Source organism: Phyllobates terribilis, unplaced genomic scaffold, assembly GCF_046119375.1.
Source record: "Phyllobates terribilis strain yellow unplaced genomic scaffold, ASM4611937v1 Scaffold_7__3_contigs__length_470593459, whole genome shotgun sequence".
Taxonomy (NCBI): Eukaryota; Metazoa; Chordata; class Amphibia; order Anura; family Dendrobatidae; genus Phyllobates; species Phyllobates terribilis.
In genome coordinates, this window is record NW_027362767.1 from 29862514 (window position 1) to 29888414 (window position 25901).

At 45.7% G+C, this 25901-nt stretch overlaps 1 protein-coding gene across 6 annotated transcripts in view; it reads right to left on the minus strand.

The window, feature by feature from the left end:
* Positions 1 to 25901, minus strand: part of CLMN (calmin) — a 177303-nt gene that overhangs the window by 11834 nt on the left and 139568 nt on the right. For all 6 annotated transcript variants that reach the window (XM_073638334.1, XM_073638336.1, XM_073638332.1 and 3 more), the window contains exons 3-12: positions 20164 to 20259; positions 19738 to 19821; positions 16688 to 16780; positions 15283 to 15473; positions 9147 to 9340; positions 8700 to 8782; positions 6662 to 7861; positions 5814 to 5974; positions 4966 to 5014; positions 3985 to 4040 (exon numbers count right to left, since the gene is read on the minus strand). In XM_073638334.1, the coding sequence (XP_073494435.1) occupies positions 3985 to 4040; positions 4966 to 5014; positions 5814 to 5974; positions 6662 to 7861; positions 8700 to 8782; positions 9147 to 9340; positions 15283 to 15473; positions 16688 to 16780; positions 19738 to 19821; positions 20164 to 20259 (2207 nt within the window). The remainder of the gene's footprint in view (positions 1 to 3984; positions 4041 to 4965; positions 5015 to 5813; positions 5975 to 6661; positions 7862 to 8699; positions 8783 to 9146; positions 9341 to 15282; positions 15474 to 16687; positions 16781 to 19737; positions 19822 to 20163; positions 20260 to 25901) is intronic.

Consider the following 25901-nt stretch of genomic DNA (forward strand, 5'->3'; position numbering starts at 1 on the left):
GCCTGTATGACCTCCCTACAACGCCTGGGCACGCTCCTGATGAGGCTCAGTATTGTGTGTGGCCTCCACGTGCCTGTATGACCTCCCTACAACGCCTGGACATGCTCCTGATGAGGCTGAGTATTGTGTGTGGCCTCCACGTGCCTGTATGACCTCCCTACAACGCCTGGGCATGCTCCTGATGAGGCTCAGTATTGTGTGTGGCCTCCACGTGCCTGTATGACCTCCCTACAACGCCCGGGCACGCTCCTGATGAGGCTGAGTATTGTGTGTGGCCTCCACGTCCCTGTATGACCTCCCTACAACGCCCGGGCATGCTCCTGATGAGGCTGAGTATTGTGTGTGGCCTCCACGTGCCTGTATGACCTCCCTACAACGCCCGGGCATGCTCCTGATGAGGCTGAGTATTGTGTGTGGCCTCCACGTGCCTGTATGACCTCCCTACAACGCCTGGGCATGCTCCTGATGAGGCTGAGTATTGTGTGTGGCCTCCACGTGCCTGTATGACCTCCCTACAACGCCTGGGCATGCTCCTGATGAGGCTGAGTATTGTGTGTGGCCTCCACGTGCCTGTATGACCTCCCTACAACGCCTGGGCATGCTCCTGATGAGGCTGAGTATTGTGTGTGGCCTCCACGTGCCTGTATGACCTCCCTACAACGCCTGGGCATGCTCCTGATGAGGCTCAGTATTGTGTGTGGCCTCCACGTGCCTGTATGACCTCCCTACAACGCCTGGGCATGCTCCTGATGAGGCTGAGTATTGTGTGTGGCCTCCACGTGCCTGTATGACCTCCCTACAACGCCTGGGCATGCTCCTGATGAGGCTGAGTATTGTGTGTGGCCTCCACGTGCCTGTATGACCTCCCTACAACGCCTGGGCATGCTCCTGATGAGGCCGAGTATTGTGTGTGGCCTCCACGTGCCTGTATGACCTCCCTACAACGCCTGGACGTGCTCCTGATGAGGCTGAGTATTGTGTGTGACCTCCACGTGCCTGTATGACCTCCCTACAACGCCTGGGCATGCTCCTGATGAGGCTGAGTATTGTGTGTGGCCTCCACGTGCCTGTATGACCTCCCTACAACGCCTGGGCATGCTCCTGATGAGGCTGAGTATTGTGTGTGGCCTCCACGTGCCTGTATGACCTCCCTACAACGCCTGGGCATGCTCCTGATGAGGCTGAGTATTGTGTGTGGCCTCCACGTGCCTGTATGTCCTCCCTACAACGCCCGGGCATGCTCCTGATGAGGCTGAGTATTGTGTGTGGCCTTCACGTGCCTGTATGACCTCCCTACAACGCCCGGGCATGCTCCTGATGAGGCTGAGTATTGTGTGTGGCCTCCACGTGCCTGTATGACCTCCCTACAATGCCTGGGCACGCTCCTGATGAGGCTGAGTATTGTGTGTGGCCTCCACGTGCCTGTATGACCTCCCTACAACGCCTGGGCATGCTCCTGATGAGGCTGAGTATTGTGTGTGGCCTCCACGTGCCTGTATGACCTCCCTACAACGCCTGGGCATGCTCCTGATGAGGCTGAGTATTGTGTGTGGCCTCCACGTGCCTGTATGACCTCCCTACAACGCCTGGACGTGCTCCTGATGAGGCTGAGTATTGTGTGTGGCCTCCACGTGCCTGTATGACCTCCCTACAACGCCTGGGCATGCTCCTGATGAGGCTCAGTATTGTGTGTGGCCTCCACGTGCCTGTATGACCTCCCTACAACGCCCGGGCACGCTCCTGATGAGGCTGAGTATTGTGTGTGGCCTCCACGTCCCTGTATGACCTCCCTACAACGCCCGGGCATGCTCCTGATGAGGCTGAGTATTGTGTGTGGCCTCCACGTGCCTGTATGACCTCCCTACAACGCCTGGGCACGCTCCTGATGAGGCTCAGTATTGTGTGTGGCCTCCACGTGCCTGTATGACCTCCCTACAACGCCTGGGCATGCTCCTGATGAGGCTCAGTATTGTGTGTGGCCTCCACGTGCCTGTATGACCTCCCTACAACACCTGGGCATGCTCCTGATGAGGCTCAGTATTGTGTGTGGCCTCCTCGTGCCTGTATGACCTCCCTACAACGCCTGGGCACGCTCCTGATGAGGCTCAGTATTGTGTGTGGCCTCCACGTGCCTGTATGACCTCCCTACAACGCCTGGGCACGCTCCTGATGAGGCTCAGTATTGTGTGTGGCCTCCACGTGCCTGTATGTACTCCCTACAACGCCTGGGCATGCTCCTGATGAGGCTCAGTATTGTGTGTGGCCTCCACGTGCCTGTATGACCTCCCTACAACGCCTGGGAATGCTCCTGATGAGGCTGAGTATTGTGTGTGGCCTCCGCGTGCCTGTATGACCTCCCTACAACGCCTGGGCACGCTCCTGATGAGGCTCAGTATTGTGTGTGGCCTCCACGTGCCTGTATGTACTCCCTATAACGCCTGGGCATGCTCCTGATGAGGCTCAGTATTGTGTGTGGCCTCCACGTGCCTGTATGACCTCCCTACAACGCCTGGGCATGCTCCTGATGAGGCTGAGTATTGTGTGTGGCCTCCGCGTGCCTGTATGACCTCCCTACAATGCCTGGGCATGCTCCTGATGAGGTTGTGGATGGTCTCATGTGGGATCTCCTCCCAGACCTGGACTAAAGCATCCGCCAACTCCTGGACAGTCTGTGGTGCAACGTGACGTTGGTGGATGGAGCGAGACATGATGTCCCAGATGTGCTCAGTCGGATTCAGGTCTGGGGAACGGGCGAGCCAGTCCATAGCTTCAATGCCTTCATCTTGCAGGAACTGCTGACACACTCCAGCCACATGAGGTCTGGCATTGTCCTGCATTAGGAGGAACCCAGGGCCAACCGCACCAGCATAGGGTCTCACAAGGGGTCTGAGGATCTCATCTTGGTACCTAATGGCAGTCAGGCTACCGCTGGCGAGCACATGGAGGGCTGTGCGGCCCTCCAAAGAAATGCCACCCCACACCATTACTGACCCACTGCCAAACCGGTGATGCTGAAGGATGTTGCAGGCAGCAGATCGCTCTCCACGGCGTCTCCAGACTCTGTCACGTCTGTCACATGTGCTCAGTGTGAACCTGCTTTCATCTGTGAAGAGCGCAGGGCGCCAGTGGCGACTTTGCCAATCCTGGTGTTCTGTGGCAAATACCAAGCGTCCTGCAAGGTGTTGGGCTGTGAGCACAACCCCCATCTGTGGACGTCGGGCCCTCATACCACCCTCATGGAGTCGGTTTCTAACCGTTTGTGCAGACACATGCACATTTGTGGCCTGCTGGAGGTCATTTTGCAGGGCTCTGGCAGTGCTCCTCCTGTTCCTCCTTGCACAAAGGCGGAGGTAGCGGTCCTGCTGCTGGGTTGTTGCCCTCCTACGGCCCCCTCCACATCTCCAGGTGTACTGGCCTGTCTCCTGGTAGCGCCTCCAGCCTCTGGACACTACGCTGACAGACACAGCAAACCTTCTTGCCACAGCTCTCATTGATGTGCCATCCTGGATGAGCTGCACTACCTGAGCAACTTCTGTGGGTTGTAGAGTCCGTCTCATGCTACCACGAGTGTGAAAGCACAACCAACATTCAAAAGTGACCAAAACATCAGCCAGAAAGCATTGGTACTGAGATGTGGTCTGTGGTCCCCACCTGCAGAACCACTCCTTTATTGAGTGTGTCTTGATAATTGCCAATAATTTCCATCTATTGTCTATTCCATTTGCACAACAGCATGTGAAATAGGAAGCAACACTGATTGACAATCAAAGTGGACAGTTTGATTTCACAGAAGTTTGATTTACTTGGCGTTATATTCTGTTGTTTAAGTGTTCCCTTTATTTTTTTTGAGCAGTGTAGATCTGTCTTCACTAAGCTCTCCTGCTCCCCCTAGTGGTGGCTAAAGGCAGCCACAATGTAAGTGTAAGGAGTCTGAGCTCTGTATAGATATATGGGGATTACTGTATGTAGAAGGAAGACATTTACCCAAATCCTAAAAGCTGGTTTCCTTCTTCATGGACATTGTTATATGTTCCAAAATTCTGACAAAGTAAGAGAAATTAATATTATTAGCATTTTAGAATAAATGACACAGTGGTGATAAGATAAGAGGTGCTACATTGTAACAAAACAACAGAGACACAATAATAGTAGTAAAAAGCCCAAGTGATCTAATCCAGGTTCACTGACATCTAATCTGCACTTCAACATGGAAAGTGCAACAGCGGCGTTACATTGATTTGGTGGAACCAGTGGTCCAGACATTTCTCTAGTGTCCCAGGAGCCATGTTTCTGTACGGTAACCCCAGGCCGCATGTTGCTGGTGCTACTGTGAGCAGCCTGTGTGGTCTAAAATCTGCTCCCCTGGCGGCAGCGGCTCCAGACTAGTCCCCCGTGGCGGCAGCGGCTCCAGACTAGTCCCCCGTGGCGGCAGCGGCTCCAGACTAGTCCCCCGTGGCGGCAGCGGCTCCAGACTAGTACCCCGTGGCGGCAAAGGCTCCAGACTAGTCCCCCGTGGCGGCAAAGGCTCCAGACTAGTCCCCCGTGGCGGCAAAGGCTCCAGACTAGTCCCCCGTGGCGGCAAAGGCTCCAGACTTGTCTCCATCGAGCACATCGGGGACGGCATTGCTCGGTGATCGCACAGGATCTGCTGGCAGAGGATCTTGATGATTTGTACATTGAGCGGCAGATCCTTCCTCAGGCGACCATTAATAACCTCAGTGACAACAGCCGAGGCCAGAGGTGCCGGGATTTCTGCACGAGGCTCAGACTCCAGAACAAATAAAATCCTGATATTTGGATAATTTTGTTTCCATTTTCCATCTCTTGCGGTTCAGTGAGGTCTCCATCCGGTGATTTCCATCACTGCACTTTTCCTTCTTGTGTTGCAGTTTCAACGTTATTATACAACGTCTGAGCGTGTCCCCCATGTGGCTGTCCCTAGCTATGGTGGCTCATTGTACTCACTGACTGTCCCGGGGCGCTCAGGTCTCCCCTCCTGTCATTCTGAACATCCCTGCAAGAGAGAAACTTCTTACTTTAGGACACAAAAGTTGCAAATTTTTATCACTAGAGAAACTTTATTTATATATGGAGAACAGAACTTTCAGGAAAGGAGTGTGCAGAACTACTGGGCTGGCATGATATCAGAGCTACAAATTGCAGGGCCGTTATAGCAGCACAGAGTATTTCAGGACAGGAGTGTGCAAATCAAATGTTATCACAATCACACTGTCTGAGATTTACAAAGTGATTGGTGTAGAGTTGTTCCAGCAGCACAGAGTATTTCAGAAATATAATGCGCAGAACTACTGAGATGTCACGATCTGAGAGCTACAAAGTGCAGGGCCGCTCCAGGAGCACAGAGTATTTCAGATAAGATGTGTGCAGAACTATTGCGATTGCTCTACTTGAAAGTTTCCAAACGCATGGTGCAGGGTCATTCCAGCAGCACAGAGTATTTCAGAAGAGGTATGCGCATAACAAATGGGACAGCAAAATTGACAAAGTGCATGGTACAGGGGCAATCCAGCAGCACAAAGTATTTCAGAAAAGTAGCATTTATAGCAAATGGGATGGCACACTCAGAGTTACACGTGCAATGGCGCAGGATCGTTCCATCAGCACTGAGTGTTTCAGAAGATTAGTGTGCATCTGAGGGTCATTCCAGTAGCACAGAGTATTTCAGGTAATAAATGTACAGAAACTACTGGGACCGCACTATTTGAAAGCTACAACGTGGATTGTGTCTGGTTGTTTCAGCAGCACAGAGCATTTAAAAAACCACTATAAGCGATAACTGAATGGGATGTTACCTGGACAGACAGAACTCCCCAGTCTCTGCAGTCTGCATGTCAGCTCGCTGTTCTTCCTCCAGGAAATCATCATCGTCCTCCTCCAGATCCTTTTGTCTACAGTCAAATCCTTCTCTTCTCAGCCATTCCCGCTCCTCCTCTGAACTATCAGTCCCATCATCCTAATGGAAGAAGACCAAGATACAAGCAGAAGCGAAGAGATAGCGTAAGATGAGAGGAAGCTACGTCTTACAGAATCAGACATCTTCAATGGAAGTCAACGGACCCTACAAATATGGATCCACTCATACTAGGGAGATCCCGTGATAGAGGAAGAGCCATAGCAAAATCTAGATTGGGGCAGCAATAGTGACCCCCCAAAACTGATCCCAACTTTCTAAATTGTAGAGTCCCAATCTGGATCATGGATGAAGGGACTCTGCTGCCCCATCTTCCACCAAGAGCACTCATGGATGGCAGGCAAAGCCCCCCGAACTGATATTAGTACCAATAGGTTTCCAACTGGCACTGAGATTAGTATAGGAAACCTATTGGTACTGATCTCAGTTCGGAAGGAATTGCCAGCTGTCCAAGGATGCTCATGGGGGGCAAGAGCAGCAGAAACCCCTTATTAGCTGATTTTGTATTGAAGTTTAGACTTAGGCTTAAGTTTAGACTCATTTTGGATGTCCTCCTAGGTCACCAGGGCAGGCGCTTCACTGACCCATTTCCTAAATCATGGATTTTCCATTGGTTGATTCCTTCCATTTTCCTACCTTTTGAGGTGAAAACATAGCCCCTGATAAATCCCATGGTCAAAGCACACTCAAGAACATTAATAAAGGTCAAACCTAAAACAACCCCATTACCGGAAATGAGTGGTGATAGCCAGGATAGGAGATGAACCCGCCGCTCGATACATCCCGGTTGGCTTGAGCGACTGATCCATTGGCCAACGAAGGCTCCTGTGAAGACGTTTTTACATAATGTTCGTTGTGTAAAGAGTCCTCCGCACCTAATATCATCTCCTGAGACTCTTCTACTGAAGTATCACTTCCTATGGACTCCGTGTCCAAGTAGACTCCACTACTGAGCGTCTCATTGTCACCTGCTTGCTCCTCAGAAGAAACCTCATAAGTGAAGGTGTTTTCCAACAGGCTATCGGGACAGGTGTCAGCGAAGGCTTGTAAAACATCAGCAATGGGAACACTATAGTGAGGATAGTAGAATAAATCATGAGGGATGATGGATATCTTTGGTGGACATGTGCCGTCGTCTTCTTGTGATTCGCCGTCCGACGACTGGAGTTGACCATCGTTGTCACTTGCTTTATAGGCTTGGAAGACCGTAAATTGCTTGGCATGATCGCCGGTTGGACTATCTTTGGGTTGATGAAGGACATACTTGTAGGTGTCATCAGCTTCACTTGTATTAGGAGAAGACATTACTTCTGACGTCAGTCTCGGCTTTAGTGGACTATGGTCAACCTCTGTTTGATAAAATATGTCATTGGGTTCCTTATCGGAAATAGATGAGAATGATGACGATGATTCACTATTAATGGTGCCCCCAAGACTTGAATTAGAGTTGGGTTGGACATCGTCTTCAGAATCCGTGTGATGAAGAGCATTTTTCCCATTGAAAATTGTGAAGGAGTCAACCGGACCTTCTAAACCTCCACGATCTCCTTCACCACTCTTCATGTCCGCTCGTACAGGACTTTTCACGAATACGTCAGATCTCGTTGGAGACATGTCCACCCGTTGTAAGACCGTATTTAGCTTGTACTTCCCAGACTTTGCTGTTAGTTCTTGACTTTGTGTCTTCTCATCTGGAACCTGGAATGGATTCTTCTCGAAATTCAGCTTCTCATCATATGGGATATCTACTTCTGCATAGTCATGAGTCTCCGGAGGTGTAAGAGGTCTTGTCTGAAGTTCTACAGTGTAGCCGTTATCCTCAGCTCTGCTCACTGTAATGATTTTACCCTCTTCCTCCATTGGCCCATCTTTATATCGTACGTACGTCATCTCCAGGGGAGCTTCATCATTTACTGCTGAGAAATCATCCTAAAGACACAGTCAAAGAGAAAAAGCCAAATTTTTATGAATTTTTTTTTCAAATTTACTTGTAAAATTTGCAGCACACATGCCAACTCTCCCAGGACACTCGAGGTTCTCAGAAGATGTGGAAGTCTCCAGGACTTCCGGAAAACTTGGAAAGTCTCCCAAGCACCACTGAAGCCTCCTGAAACGTTTCGGAAAGCTGAGCTCTACGAGGTTCCTCTGTATGAAGCCGGGTGATGCCTCTGATGTCGGAGCCCCAGTGGGGTATAGTGGGGCATAGATGAGGCGAGGCGTGAAAAAGAAGGAGCGATTTTAGAGGAATATTTTCACCTCTTCAATTCGAGCACCAAATTCAGTGTCCTCCAGGAAGGGCATCCAGAAAGGATGGCAAGTAGGGTTGGGATAATGTTCCTTAAGTGTCCCTGGAATGCCACCCCGTTCTATGGTGTTCATGTAAAAGGGATTGTCCTAATGAGAAACCCCCTCTTATCAATCAAAAAGTCGGACAAATCCATTCTGAATTCAAAATATTCCAGGTCACAAGTGCAGCTGTGGATGATCTTAAAGGGGTTGTACAGAATTTAAAGAAACAGCGCCACACCTCTCTAAAGGTTGTGTCTGGTATTGCAGCTCAGCCTCTTTGAAGTGAATGGCGCTGAACTGCAATACCACACATGACCTGTGTTGAGGCATGGCACGGTTTCTGTAAGAAAACCTGGACTACCCCTTTGAAGGTGGATTGTGGTACATTAGACATGTTAATTTCTTATAGAAATTTCCATGACTGTTCAATTCTAGGGCAAATTTTTTGTGGCAAATTAAAAATAGGATGGAAACTCACCGGGTCAAGTTCTGGAAAGTGCTCAAGAAACTGTGTGACGTAGGTCATTATAGAGTGTTCATCAGGAGAGTCCACCATCACATCTACAGAGAGAGAAAGCATGGAGGTGATCGATGGGTCACCGGGACATCACCAGCAATCTCATATCTGGCCGGGAGACGGAAACTTTTGGTTGCAAGAATTAAAAACTTGTAAGATCATGGAAAGTAAAACAAAAAGTTTCCACTCACTGTCAGAAAGAAAAGATGCTGAAAACGGTGACGGACAATGAACGTAAGAAAAACGCAGAATGTGACATTGTACAATAATTAAAGGACTTTTATCTTCTGATAAAGATACAATATGGCAGAAATGTGTCATCGATGGGAGTCTAGATTCTACAAGATAGACATGGCCAAGATATGGGAAGTTTGGAAATACACGGTCCATATACTTTACTGCAGTTACCCTCAGGTTCCAGAAGCCGCGGAATATTGAGGCTCGTCTTAGCAATGCTGAAGGCGTTCTCCAGATTGTCCCTGGGAGATCTGTCCAACGCTTTCTTCATGTCCACCAGCCTGGAGTCTATGGCTTTAATTATGGCCAGGAACGCGAGTCCGCTTCTCCAGCTACCGGCAAAGTCCTGCACCGCGACCCCGTACCTTATTACAGGACAGGGAGGGTTAATCAGATTTAATAATGACGGAACATTACGTTCATAGCAGAAGATTTGTGATATAATTAAAGCAAATTCTTACAACACTAATATATTCCGTGTCCGCCCGCTGACAGCGCTAATCTGCAGAACGCTCAGAACGCCATGTTCCACTGACTAAGTAACACAAGGATTTAATAAATAAGGATCTAAGTGAATATTACAGGATCCAGCCTTTGTCTAAGTCTCATTAGCATTCTAGACTGGAAGCGGAAAAGTCACTTTAGCAGGAAAAAGATATCTATTATACTGCCGATATACCACTACACTCACCAATTACTGCAAAGATAATATGCACTCATCTACAATGTAACTACTGTAATACTGCCTTATATAAAGAAGTACTATAATACAGCACCTATATACAGAAAAATAACTACTATAATACTGCCCCTATGTACAAGAATATAACTACTATAATACTGCCCCTACGTACAAGAATATAACTACTATAATACTGCCCCTATGTACAAGAATGTAACTACTATAATACTACTCCTATGTACAAGAATATAACTACTATAATACTGCTCCTATGTACAAGAATATAACTACTATAATACTGTCCCCTATGTACAAGAATATAACTACTATAATACTGCCCCCTATGTACAAGAATATATCTACTATAATACTGCCCCCTATGTACAAGAATATAACTACTATAATACTGTCCCTATGTACAAGAATATAACTTCTATAATACTGTCCCTATGTACAAGAATATAACTACTATAATACTGCTCCTATGTACAAGAATATAACTACTATAATACTGCCCCCTATATACAAGAATATAACTACTATAATACTGCTCCTATGTACAAGAATATAACTACTATAATACTGCCTCTATGTACAAGAATATAACTACTATAATACTGCTCCCTATGTACAAGAATATAACTGCTATAATACTGTCCCCTATGTACAAGAATATATCTACTATAATACTGCCCCCTATGTACAAGAATATAACTACTATAATACTGTCCCCTATGTACAAGAATATAACTACTATAATACTGCCCCCTATGTACAAGAATATATCTACTATAATACTGCCCCCTATGTACAAGAATATAACTACTATAATACTGCTCCCTATGTACAAGAATATAACTACTATAATACTGTCCCTATGTACAAGAATATAACTACTATAATACTGCTCCTATGTACAAGAATATAACTACTATAATACTGCCCCCTATATACAAGAATATAACTACTATAATACTGCTCCTATGTACAAGAATATAACTACTATAATACTGCCTCTATGTACAAGAATATAACTACTATAATACTGCTCCCTATGTACAAGAATATAACTGCTATAATACTGACCCTATGTACAAGAATATAACTACTATAATACTGCCCCTATGTACAAGAATATAACTGCTATAATACTGCTCCTGTGTACAAGAATATAACTACTATAATACTGCCCCTATGTACAAGAATATAACTTCTATAATACTGCCCCCTATGTACAAGAATATAACTACTATAATACTGCTCCTATGTACAAGAATATAACTACTATAATACTGCCCCCTATGTACAAGAATATAACTACTATAATACTGCCCCTATGTACAAGAATATAACTACTATAATACTGCCCCCTATGTACAAGAATATAACTACTATAATACTGCCCCTATGTACAAGAATATAACTACTATAATACTGCTCCTATGTACAAGAATATAACTACTATAATACTGCTCCTATGTACAAGAATATAACTACTATAATACTGCTCCCTATGTACAAGAATATAACTACTATAATACTGCTCCTATATACAAGAATATAACTACTATAATACTGCTCCTATATACAAGAATATAACTACTATAATACTGCCTCCTATACACAAGAATATAACTACTATAATACTGCCCCTGTATACAAGAATATAACTACTATAATACTGCCCCCTATGTACAAGAATATAACTACTATAATACTGCCCCTATGTACAAGAATATAACTACTATAATACTGCTCCTATGTACAAGAATATAACTACTATAATACTGCTCCTATGTACAAGAATATAACTACTATAATACTGCTCCCTATGTACAAGAATATAACTACTATAATACTGCTCCCTATGTACAAGAATATAACTACTATAATACTGCCCCCTATGTACAAGAATATAACTACTATAATACTGCCTCCTATGTACAAGAATATAACTACTATAATACTGCCCCCTATGTACAAGAATATAACTACTATAATACTGCCCCTATGTACAAGAATATAACTGCTATAATACTGACCCTATGTACAAGAATATAACTACTATAATACTGCCCCTATGTACAAGAATATAACTACTATAATACTGCTCCTATGTACAAGAATATAACTACTATAATACTGCCCCTATGTACAAAAATATAACTACTATAATACTGCTCCTATGTACAAGAATATAACTACTATAATACTGCTCCTATGTACAAGAATATAACTACTATAATACTGCTCCTATGTACAAGAATATAACTACTATAATACTGCTCCTATGTACAAGAATATAACTACTATAATACTGCTGCTATATACAAGAATATAACTACTATAATACTGCCCCTATGTACAAGAATATAACTACTATAATACTGCCCACTATGTACAAGAATATAACTACTATAATACTGCTCCTATGTACAAGAATATAACTACTATAATACTGTCCCCCTATATACAGGAATGTAACTACTATAATACTGCCTCCCATATACAAGAATATAACTACTATAATACTGCCCACTATGTACAAGAATATAACTACTATAATACTGCTCCTATGTACAAGAATATAACTACTATAATACTGTCCCCCTATATACAGGAATGTAACTGCTATAATACTGCCTCCCATATACAAGAATATAACTACTATAATACTGCCCCCTATGTACAAGAATATAACTACTATAATACTGCCCCCTATGTACAAGAATATAACTACTATAATACTGCTCCCTATGTACAAGAATATAACTACTATAATACTGCCCCCTATGTACAAGAATATAACTACTATAATACTGCCCCTATATACAAGAATATAACTACTATAATACTGCTCCTATATACAAGAATATAACAACTATAATACTGCCCCCTATGTACAAGAATATAACTACTATAATACTGCTTCTATATACAAGAATATAACTACTATAATACTGCTCCTATGTACAGGAATATAACTACTATAATACTGCCCCCTATGTACAAGAATATAACTACTATAATACTGCCCCCTATGTACAAGAATATAACTACTATAATACTGCTCCTATATACAAGAATATAACTACTATAATACTGCTCCTATGTACAGGAATATAACTACTATAATACTGCCCCCTATGTACAAGAATATAACTACTATAATACTGCCCCCTATGTACAAGAATATAACTACTATAATACTGCTCCCTATGTACAAGAATATAACTACTATAATACTGCCCCCTATGTACAAGAATATAACTACTATAATACTGCCCCTATGTACAAGAATATAACTACTATAATACTGCTCCTATATACAAGAATATAACTACTATAATACTGCCCCTATATACAAGAATATAACTACTATAATACTGCTCCTATATACAAGAATATAACTACTATAATACTACTCCTATGTACAAGAATATAACTACTATAATACTGCTCCTATGTACAAGAATATAACTAGTATAATACTGCTCCTATGTACAAGAATATAACTAGTATAATACTGCTCCTATGTACAAGAATATAACTACTATAATACTGCCCCCTATGTACAAGAATATAACTTCTATAATACTGCCCCCTATGTACAAGAATATAACTACTATAATACTGCCCCCTATGTACAAGAATATAACTACTATAATACTGCCTCTATGTACAAGAATATAACTACTATAATACTGCTCCTATGTACAAGAATATAACTAGTATAATACTGCTCCTATGTACAAGAATATAACTACTATAATACTGCCCCCTATGTACAAGAATATAACTTCTATAATACTGCCCCCTATGTACAAGAATATAACTACTATAATACTGCCCCTATGTACAAGAATATAACTACTATAATACTGCCTCTATGTACAAGAATATAACTACTATAATACTGCTCCTATGTACAAGAATATAACTAGTATAATACTGCTCCTATGTACAAGAATATAACTACTATAATACTGCTCCTATGTACAAGAATATAACTACTATAATACTGCTCCTATGTACAAGAATATAACTACTATAATACTGCCCCCTATGTACAAGAATATAACTACTATAATACTGCCCCCTATGTACAAGAATATAACTACTATAATACTGCCCCTATGTACAAGAATATAACTACTATAATACTGCCTCTATGTACAAGAATATAACTACTATAATACTGCTCCTATGTACAAGAATATATCTACTATAATACTGCTCCTATGTACAAGAATATAACTACTATAATACTGCCCCTATGTACAAGAATATAACTACTATAATACTGCCTCTATGTACAAGAATATAACTAGTATAATACTGCTCCTATGTACAAGAATATAACTACTATAATACTGCTCCTATGTACAAGAATATAACTACTATAATACTGCTCCTATGTACAAGAATATAACTACTATAATACTGCCCCCTATGTACAAGAATATAACTACTATAATACTGCCCCCTATGTACAAGAATATAACTACTATAATACTGCCCCTATGTACAAGAATATAACTACTATAATACTGCCTCTATGTACAAGAATATATCTACTATAATACTGCTCCTATGTACAAGAATATAACTACTATAATACTGCTCCTATGTACAAGAATATAACTACTATAATACTGCTCCCTATGTACAAGAATATAACTACTATAATACTGCTCCTATGTACAAGAATATAACTACTATAATACTGCCCCTATGTACAAGAATATAACTACTATAATACTGCTCCCTATGTACAAGAATATAACTACTATAATACTGCCTCTATGTACAAGAATATAACTACTATAATACTGCTCCTATGTACAAGAATATATCTATTATAATACTGCTCCTATGTACAAGAATATAACTACTATAATACTGCCCCTATGTACAAGAATATAACTACTATAATACTGCTCCTATGTACAAGAATATAACTACTATAATACTGCTCATATGTACAAGAATATAACTACTATAATATTGCTCCTATGTACAAGAATATAACTACTATAATACTGCCCCATGTACAAGAATATAACTACTATAATACTGTCCCCCTATATACAGGAATGTAACTGCTATAATACTGCTCTCTATGTACAAGAATATAACTACTATAATACTGCTCTCTATGTACAAGAATATAACTACTATAATACTGCCCCTATGTACAAGAATATAACTACTATAATACTGCCTCTATGTACAAGAATATAACTACTATAATACTGCTCCTATGTACAAGAATATAACTACTATAATACTGCTCCTATGTACAAGAATATAACTACTATAATACTGCCCCCTATGTACAAGAATATAACTACTATAATACTACCCCATGTACAAGAATATAACTACTATAATACTGTCCCCCTATATACAGGAATGTAACTGCTATAATACTGCTCCTATGTACAGGAATGTAACTACTATAATCACACTTTAACCAGTACTTCTCTGGCACTGACGCTGGCCATTACAGAATTCGGGGGGTATCTCTGGGACCAGCACTATCTGTGCGGTGTGATGATTTGGGGGCGGCTCTGCAGTCAGTGGCGCTCTATAATAATACCGCATCCATCGCTCTGTTCTTACTTCCGCGTCCTTTGCTGAACCCAGTTGAGAAGAGCTTTGATGGCTCTGCGCTGATCCCTGATTGACACAGACATGCTCTTGTCAGCGCTGGACGTGCTGGGATGCGAGGTGTCGGACTCGGTCCCGCTGGGCAGGGAGGACAGGCTGGAGGAGGACGACATTCGGTTCAGATTTCCTGTGAGTTCTTTAATCTGCAGGAGGAATCAGAAGTGGAGGTTGTTCCTGCAGGAGTGATACAATGTAACAAAGCCGACATGGTAGAGGCACATGGCCGGGGCTTGTGGCCTCTCAAGGGGAGAATTGTGCCAGTGTTATAGGACGGGATGCAACTTGTCGTCACTGACTGTATTATGGCCGGTGGGTCGACAACCACAGAGGAGCCAACACACCAAGGGCGGGTATGTATCCTGGCACAGAACGTGGCACCTTTCAGGACTAGGGACGGAGTCAGGAGGGCGGCAGCACCGTCTTGTGAGCTTCTTCCCCTTTTACATACATCGCCATGTTGGGGGTTCGGGGGGCATTAGAGGAGCAGCTGTCGGACGCCCTGTTGGGAACGTTCCTCTGCCAGTCACAAATAGTGATTTAAGGCAGAATTACACTTCTTATGGTGCTTAAAGTCTTAGGGAAGAGTGAAGGGGATAAGTCCTGACAGATGGGCGCCGCTGCGGTGGGGGTCCCAGCTTATGTGGGTGGGGAGACTTGGATTCATTAATCCACTTTCAAGTTAAATTCCAGCAAAAAAAAAAGAAAATATACAAAAAAATCTGTGCACAGTGGGAAGCATGGAGGCACGAGCCGCACTCAGGAACATGGAAAGTCTGAAATGCGTCAGTGCTGCCCACACCGCGGACTGGATACTGATACATTGTGTGGCGGCTGGAGTCCGGGGGGCGGAGCATGACTTCTCCCACTGGTTTTATGCTCCACCCCCTGAAATCCTACACAATTGTTCCCAAGCAATTCTTAATACAACTTGTGTCTGAATTCTTCACCATCTTAAGATCTCTGCTTGCAGTCACAGAGTTGGACCATATCTATTAACATGCACAGGCTATAAATCTATCCTAGGGAAGACTTCTCAAAGCTGAGAGTTTGTTACAGTTGCATCCAGTCTGCACAATCCTGTGCGCCCAAAGTAATACCTGCACTGACACATTGTAACAAACTATCAGGACAGGAGAGAGGTTTGTGCAGCTGCTTGGATTAGTTCACAGAGGATTGTCAGGACTGGATACAAATGTAACAAACCCTCAGCTGTGAGAAGTATCAAGTCTCTACTGGTTTTCAGTCACAATTTATTAACAGCAAGCAGAGATCCTGAAAAGAGTTTCTTATGGGATTGCAGAACGTCTGTTCTAAAACCTTCTGGATGTTGTGGGTGGAGGTGACGCCTCCGATCTACCTGCAGAAACAAGATGATGTTCCAGATGAGGCCGAGGACCAGCGAGGAGTTCCCGTCTGCGATCTCTGCCGCGTCGATGCTGACCAGCTTCACCTGCGGGAACACAACCCTGAGGTCACTGCAAGGAACCGACCAACAGTCCTGGAAAGTCCTGAGAGCAGCGATGACTCCGAACCGCCGGCTCCCAGCACCACCCGGCGACTCAGGGCCCAAACTACAAAGCCCAGAGCCGCCGCAATGTCTCCACAAGCTGGAAGGCGTCCACATCACCGGCTCCGGATTATACATCTACTCTGAATCAAGAAGGTTGTTAAATCTCATGAATCCGATTAGAGATTGAAAAGTCAGCGGCGCTCACAGCGGGGGGCTCAGCACACAGAACACACGAAGGGGCAGAGTGATCTGCGGGGTCAGTACACAACAGACCGAGGCATCTCATTAACATACAACCTCAACTATCTACACTAATATACAGCTGATATAATCCACAGACCACACAGCCATTACTTATCCTCCTCTTACTCCAGAGCTGCACTCACTGTTCTGCTGGGTGTACATACATTACAGTACTGATCCTGAGTTACCTCCTGTATTATACTCCAGAGCTGCACTCACTATTCTGCTGGTGGAGTCACTGTGTACATACATTACATTACTGATCCGGAGTTACCTCCTGTATTATACTCCAGAGCTGCACTCACTATTCTGCTGGTGGAGTCACTGTGTACATACATTACATTACTGATCCGGAGTTACCTCCTGTATTATACTCCAGAGCTGCACTCACTATTCTGCTGGTGGAGTCACTGTGTACATACATTACATTACTGATCCTGAGTTACATACTGAATTATACTCCAGAGCTGCACTCACTATTCTGCTGGTGCAGTCACTGTGCACATACATTACATTACTGATCCTGAGTTACATCCTGTATTATACTCCAGAGCTGCACTCACTCTTCTGCTGGTACAGTCACTGTGTACATACATTACATTACTGATCCTGAGTTACATCCTGTATTATACTCCAGAGCTGCAGTCACTATTCTGCTGGTACAGTCACTGTGTACATACATTACATTACTGATCCTGAGTTACATCCTGTATTATACCCCAGAGCTGCACTCACTATTCTGCTGGTACAGTCACTGTGTACATACATTACATTACTGATCCTGAGTTACATCCTGTATTATACTCCAGAGCTGTGCTCACTATTCTGCTGGTGCATTCACTGTGTACATACATTACATTACTGATCCTGAGTTACATCCTGTATTATACTCCAGAGCTGCACTCACTATTCTGCTGGTGCAGTCACTGTGTGCATACATTACATTACTGATCCTGAGTTACATCCTGTATTATACCCCAGAGCTGCACTCACTATTCTGCTGGTACAGTCACTGTGTACATACATTACATTACTGATCCTGAGTTACATCCTGTATTATCCTCCAGAGCTGCACTCACTATTCTGCTGGTGCAGTCACTGTGTGCATACATTACATTACTGATCCTGAGTTACATCCTGTATTATACCCCAGAGCTGCACTCACTATTCTGCTGGTACAGTCACTGTGTACATACATTACATTACTGATCCTGAGTTACATCCTGTATTATCCTCCAGAGCTGCACTCACTATTCTGCTGGTGCAGTCACTGTGTGCATACATTACATTACTGATCCTGAGTTACATCCTGTATTATACCCCAGAGCTGCACTCACTATTCTGCTGGTACAGTCACTGTGTACATACATTACATTACTGATCCTGAGTTACATCCTGTATTATACCCCAGAGCTGCACTCACTATTCTGCTGGTACAGTCACTGTGTACATACATTACTGATCCGGAGTTACATCCTGTATTATACTCCAGAGCTGCACTCACTATTCTGCTGGTGTAGTCACTGTGTACATACATTACTGATCCGGAGTTACATCCTGTATTATACCCCAGAGCTGCACTCACTATTCTGCTGGTGCAGTCACTGTGTACATACATTACATTACTGATCCTGAGTTACATCCTGTATTATACCCCAGAGCTGCACTCACTATTCTGCTGGTGCAGTCACTGTGTACATACATTACTGATCCGGAGTTACATCCTGTATTATACTCCAGAGCTGCACTCACTATTCTGCTGGTGTAGTCACTGTGTACATACATTACTGATCCTGTACTGATCCTGAGTTACATCCTGTATTATACTCCAGAGCTGCACTCACTATTCTGCTGGTGCAGTCACTGTGTACATACATTACATTACTGATCCAGAGTTACCTCCTGTATTATACTCCAGAGCTGCAATCACTATTCTGCAGGTGCAGTCACTGTGTACATACATTACATTACTGATCCTGAGTTACATCGTGTATTATACTCCAGAGCTGCACTCACTATTCTGCTGGTGCAGTCACTGTGTACATACATTACATTACTGATCCTAAATTACATCCTGTATTATACTCCAGAGCTGCAATCACTATTCTGCAGGTGCAGTCACTGTGTACATACATTACATTACTGTTCCTGAGTTACCTCCTGTATTATACTCCAGAGCTGCACTCACTATTCTTCTGTCAGACACAGGCAATCTCTGCTTGTGTCACAGCTGTTAAACAGCCGTGACACTTGCAGGCGCGGCGACATTAAAAGAAATGCTGAGCATGCCAAAATACTCGGCGAGCACACATGCATGCTCGCCGAAGGGGTTAATAGAACACGCTCGATCATCACTAGTCCATGTGTTACAGCATAGTGGATTTCTAGAAATCCCATGTCCACTATGCGGATCACCCGCGGAGACTGACAGGTGGTGAGTCAGCATGTCAATCTCTCTTGCTGGTCCACATGTTCCCCGTACACTAACATCTATGAGGAAAGTCCGCAGGTGAAAAAAAAAAAATGGCGCTGCTCATTTGCATAATGAGGATGGAAGCCGCGTGGCTAATCCGCAGCATCGGCTCCCGGCTGTGTGCACACACCCTTACAACCAGACGTGCCTCTACTATACAGTATATATAATGTATACTCACATTACTGTCCTCCAGGAACTTCAGGGCTTTGGCGATGTTGTTCAGACGGAAGATCCGATGAGTTGATGATTTGTATTCGTGGAGCTGTAAAGAGACAAAAAATCAGGATAAGTTCCCTAAAAGCCGAGCAGAGGAGATCATATCCAGCATGTCTGACAACCGCTCCATGGGAAGATACAAGGCGAGGATGACACATTGTCACAAACCTTCAGCCATGTGACAAATACTAGATTAGGATGCTCTGCCCTGAGAAGTAAATTGTAACATCTCCATTCGCTGACAGCAAACAGACAATCTTTAAATTGATAAGACATTGATGATAAAGTTACATAAGTTTTAGAAAGTTCTAATATATCTTGAAAGTTTCAGTAGTTTTCAGTGTAGGGCAGGACCCCCTCTCTGGCCCCGGGACCTCGGACCACTCACCAGGCTTTGCCCCGTCAGCACTTCTAGTAACGCCATCAGGATTTTTCCATCTTGGATATCTGTGAACAGATCTTTGACTTCCATGGGAGGACTGCGCTGTAATAACAATGGAGACAGTGTTGGCGGCTCATTATAATCCGACGATGTCCTGATACATTGTTACAAGTCCTTCATTAGTTGTGGTTCTCGGTCTGACCTCTACGCTCCCGGATCATCACATTTGTAGACGGTACGGAGAGCCCCTCTGAGGGGCCACAGACCCCTGTGCTATAAAGGGGCAGCGCCTCTATATGAACTCATTGTAACTGTAGATAACACTATGTATCAGACATGGCGCTATGGTATATAAGCGCCTCTTATCTGTGGGGCACAGGTGCAGTTTTTGCCCAGGGGGCCTTGACTTTAAGTCTTCACCCCCCTCCTATAGAGAAGTATTGGGGGCACAGATGGGATAACCCTACAGCGCTTTCCTTTTCCTTAGGAATTTTTGTGGATCCTCATGATCAAACTTTTCCTGCTTTGATGACAGATTGCCTTTAAAGGGGTCGGCCACGTTTGAGGACAGCTCTTTTTTGTTACTTATATGCATGCGTTTGGGGCTAAAAATAATGTTTCCATCTGGGTTTCAATAATAGTGTTGCACAGTTTTGCTTTTAAAGGTTCTTTGTTCACTGTCAGATTCAACTTTCATGTAGTCTGTGGTCATAAATATGCGGAGAGGAGCTCACAAATAGAGAGATAAAACCGGTAGAAACGCTCCATCGGAATATCATACTGAGCTCACTGATGGATCCTCAGTTAACTCATTCTGCAGCAAGCAGTAAACAGTGCAACCCAGAGTCTGTAGGAGGCAAATGGTGCAAAGTTTATCATGGACCCCATCTGCAAAAATGATTTTTAGCCCCAATTACATGCATTTAAGTAAAAAAAAGGTCTCCAAAAGTGGACAACTCCTTTAATGCTCTTGAAATTAATAATCATTTTTTCTGGCATTTGGATCGATATCACCGAGTGTAAAAAAATTAGTATCAGACCGCGCCGCGCTCTCCCAGAATCATAGTTTGTTTCTGCAAATGGGACTTCTAGAAAAAGATAGAAATGATGGAAGAGCAGGTCACTGACCTAAGACCCCCAATACAGAAGATTCGGAGCCCCTTCCCCCTGGAGGGACAGACAGACGGACGATATATGCTGAAAACTCTGCCTGCACCAAATCCTTGGCACAGCTGAGGGAGCGTTACAATGTATCCAATCCACACCATTCTCTTTCCTGTCCTGATATTTTGCAACATTGTATCAGTCTGGAGTCCAGGCTCCCAGAGGATTGCTCAGACTGGATACCATTGTAACAAACCCTCAGCTGTCACTGTCAGCGAGCAGAGATCTTAGGCGCAGTGCAGAATGGAGGCACAGACCATGGCATTACACAGCGATTATAGAGGACCGGCCCCCATGCCGGGGGGCTCTCTGCTCGCTGAACAATGGGGGCTTATTCCGCTGCCGCTGTTTTCCTTGCGCTTGGCGTAGATTCCGGGATCTACCTGCCGCCTGTGATGTAAACATGGCGGAGATGTCAGCGCTCTCATATATCCCAGGCCCCGGCTGACACGCTCGGTTTATCACGCGCATTTAATGTGATCCATCACTGTCCGTCAGGATCGAGCGCGGCCCCCGATAATGTCCTGTGACACTCGTGTAAACACGGGGTGAATGGGCCTCAGTGCGGAGTCCCTGCAGATGACACAGTGCAGGAGGCCGGGGGCTGAAGACTTGTGCAAAGGAGAAAGCTATTAGTGAAGGTGAGACTCGGCAGATCTCCGCTGTCAGCGCTTCAAAGGATTCCAGGTACCCACGTTTCTGGGAAAGTTGGGTGTCAACCAATGTGGGAGTCATCCGCCCCGGACAGGCATCTCTGCCATGTTATGCAATGATAACTAGACAGGTGTCCGGCTCACAGTCTGCTTGGTCTTACACTTTCTCATCACTTGCAAGACCTCTGCTTGCTGTCAGTGAACAGGAACTTTCTTGTTCCTATTGAGAGGCTACATTTCTATCCTGACTGACAATTAGATGTAGCCTGGACAATCCTCTGTGAGCTCACCAGCCTGGACAATCCTCTGTGAGCTCACCAGCCTGGACAATCCTCTGCGAGCTCACCAGCCTGGACAATCCTCTGCGAGCTCACCAGCCTGGACAATCCTCTGCGAGCTCACCAGCCTGGACAATCCTCTGCGAGCTCACCAGCCTGGACAACCCTCTGCGAGCTCACCAGCCTGGACAATCCTCTGCGAGCTCACCAGCCTGGACAACCCTCTGCGAGCTCACCAGCCTGGACAATCCTCTGCGAGCTCACCAGCCTGGACAATCCTCTGCGAGCTCAACAGCCTGGACAATCCTCTGTGAGCTCAACAGCCTGGACAATCCTCTGTGAGCTCAACAGCCTGGACAATCCTCTGTAAGCTCAACAGCCTGGACAATCCTCTGTGTGCTCAACAGCCTGGACAATCCTCTGCGAGCTCACCAGCCTGGACAATCCTCTGCGAGCTCACCAGCCTGGACAATCCTCTGCGAGCTCACCAGCCTGGACAATCCTCTGCGAGCTCACCAGCCTGGACAATCCTCTGTGAGCTCAACAGCCTGGACAATCCTCTGTGTGCTCAACAGCCTGGACAATCCTCTGCGAGCTCACCAGCCTGGACAATCCTCTGCGAGCTCACCAGCCTGGACAATCCTCTGCGAGCTCACCAGCCTGGACAATCCTCTGCGAGCTCACCAGCCTGGACAATCCTCTGCGAGCTCACCAGCCTGGACAACCCTCTGTGAGCTCACCAGCCTGGACAATCCTCTGTGAGCTCACCAGCCTGGACAATCCTCTGTGAGCTCAACAGCCTGGACAATCCTCTGTGTGCTCAACAGCCTGGACAATCCTCTGTGAGCTCAACAGCCTGGACAATCCTCTGTGAGCTCAACAGCCTGGACAATCCTCTGTGAGCTCAACAGCCTGGACAATCCTCTGTGAGCTCAACAGCCTGGACAATCCTCTGTGTGCTCAACAGCCTGGACAATCCTCTGTGAGCTCACCAGCCTGGACAATCCTCTGTGAGCTCAACAGCCTGGACAATCCTCTGTGTGCTCAACAGCCTGGACAATCCTCTGTGAGCTCAACAGCCTGGACAATCCTCTGTGAGCTCAACAGCCTGGACAATCCTCTGTGTGCTCAACAGCCTGGACAATCCTCTGTGAGCTCAACAGCCTGGACAATCCTCTGTGAGCTCAACAGCCTGGACAATCCTCTGTGTGCTCACCAGCCTGGACAATCCTCTGTGAGCTCACCAGCCTGGACAATCCTCTGTGAGCGCAACAGCCTGGACAATCCTCTGTGAGCTCACCAGCCTGGACTATCCTCTGTGAGCTCACCAGCCTGGACTATCCTCTGTGAGCTCACCAGCCTGGACAATCCTCTGTGAGCTCAACAGAACAGACAATCCTCTGTGAGCTCAACAGAATAGACAATCCTCTGTGAGCTCAACAGAATAGACAATCCTCTGTGAGCTCACCAGCCTGGACAATCCTCTGTGAGCTCACCAGCCTGGACAATCCTCTGTGAGCTCACCAGCCTGGACTATCCTCTGTGAGCTCACCAGCCTGGACTATCCTCTGTGAGCTCACCAGCCTGGACTATCCTCTGTGAGCTCACCAGCCTGGACAATCCTCTGTGAGCTCACCAGAATAGGCAATCCTCTGTGAGCTCAACAGAATAGGCAATCCTCTGTGAGCTCACCAGAATAGACAATCCTCTGTGAGCTCACCAGAATAGGCAATCCTCTGTGAGCTCACCAGCCTGGACAACCCTCTGTGAGCTCACCAGCCTGGACAATCCTCTGTGAGCTCACCAGCCTGGACAATCCTCTGTGAGCTCACCAGCCTGGACAATCCTCTGTGAGCTCACCAGCCTGGACAATCCTCTGTGAGCTCACCAGCCTGGACAATCCTCTGTGAGCTCACCAGAATAGGCAATCCTCTGTGAGCTCACCAGAATAGGCAATCCTCTGTGAGCTCACCAGCCTGGACAATCCTCTGTGAGCTCACCAGCCTGGACAATCCTCTGTGAGCTCACCAGCCTGGACAATCCTCTGTGAGCTCACCAGCCTGGACTATCCTCTGTGAGCTCACCAGCCTGGACTATCCTCTGTGAGCTCACCAGCCTGGACAATCCTCTGTGAGCTCACCAGAACAGACAATCCTCTGTGAGCTCACCAGAATAGGCAATCCTCTGTGAGCTCACCAGAACAGGCAATCCTCTGTGAGCTCACCAGAATAGACAATCCTCTGTGAGCTCACCAGAATAGACAATCCTCTGTGAGCTCACCAGAATAGGCAATCCTCTGTGAGCTCACCAGCCTGGACAACCCTCTGTGACCTCACCAGCCTGGACAATCCTCTGTGAGCTCACCAGCCTGGACAATCCTCTGTGAGCTCACCAGCCTGGACAATCCTCTGTGAGCTCACCAGCCTGGACAATCCTCTGTGAGCTCACCAGCCTGGACAATCCTCTGTGAGCTCACCAGAATAGGCAATCCTATGTGAGCTCACCAGCCTGGACAACCCTCTGTGAGCTCACCAGCCTGGACAATCCTCTGTGAGCTCACCAGCCTGGACAATCCTCTGTGAGCTCACCAGCCTGGACAATCCTCTGTGAGCTCACCAGCCTGGACAATCCTCTGTGAGCTCACCAGCCTGGACAATCCTCTGTGAGCTCACCAGCCTGGACAATCCTCTGTGAGCTCACCAGAATAGGCAATCCTCTGTGAGCTCACCAGAATAGGCAATCCTCTGTGAGCTCACCAGAACAGACAATCCTCTGTGAGCTCACCAGAATAGACAATTCTCTGTGAGCTCACCAGAATAGGCAATCCTCTGTGAGCTCACCAGAATAGGCAATCCTCTGTGAGCTCACCAGAATAGGCAATCCTCTGTGAGCTCAACAGCCTGGACAATCCTCTGTGAGCTCAACAGCCTGGACAGTCCTCTGTGAGCTCAACAGCTTTGGCAATCCTCTGTGAGCTCAACAGCATGGATAATCCTCTGTGAGCTCAACAGCCTGGACAATCCTCTGTGAGCTCACCAGAATAGACAATCCTCTGTGAGCTCACCAGAATAGACAATCCTCTGTGAGCTCAACAGCCTGGACAGTCCTCTGTGAGCTCAACAGCCTGGACAGTCCTCTGTGAGCTCAACAGCCTGGACAGTCCTCTGTGAGCTCAACAGCCTGGACAGTCCTCTGTGAGCTCAACAGCCTGGACAGTCCTCTGTGAGCTCAACAACCTGGACAATCCTCTGTGAGCTCAACAGCATGAATAATCCTCTGTGAGCTCAACAGCCTGGACAATCTTCTGTGAGCTCAACAGCCTCGACAATCCTCTGTGAGCTCACCAGCCTCGACAATCCTCTGTGAGCTCACCAGCCTCGACAATCCTCTGTGAGCTCACCAGCCTCGACAATCCTCTGTGAGCTCACCAGCCTCGACAACCCTCTGTGAGCTCACCAGCCTCGACAATCCTCTGTGAGCTCACCAGCCTCGACAACCCTCTGTGAGCTCACCAGCCTGGACAACCCTCTGTGAGCTCACCAGCCTGGACAACCCTCTGTGAGCTCACCAGCCTGGACAATCCTCTGCGAGCTCACCAGCCTGGACAAACCTCTGCGAGCTCACCAGCCTCGACAACCCTCTGCGAGCT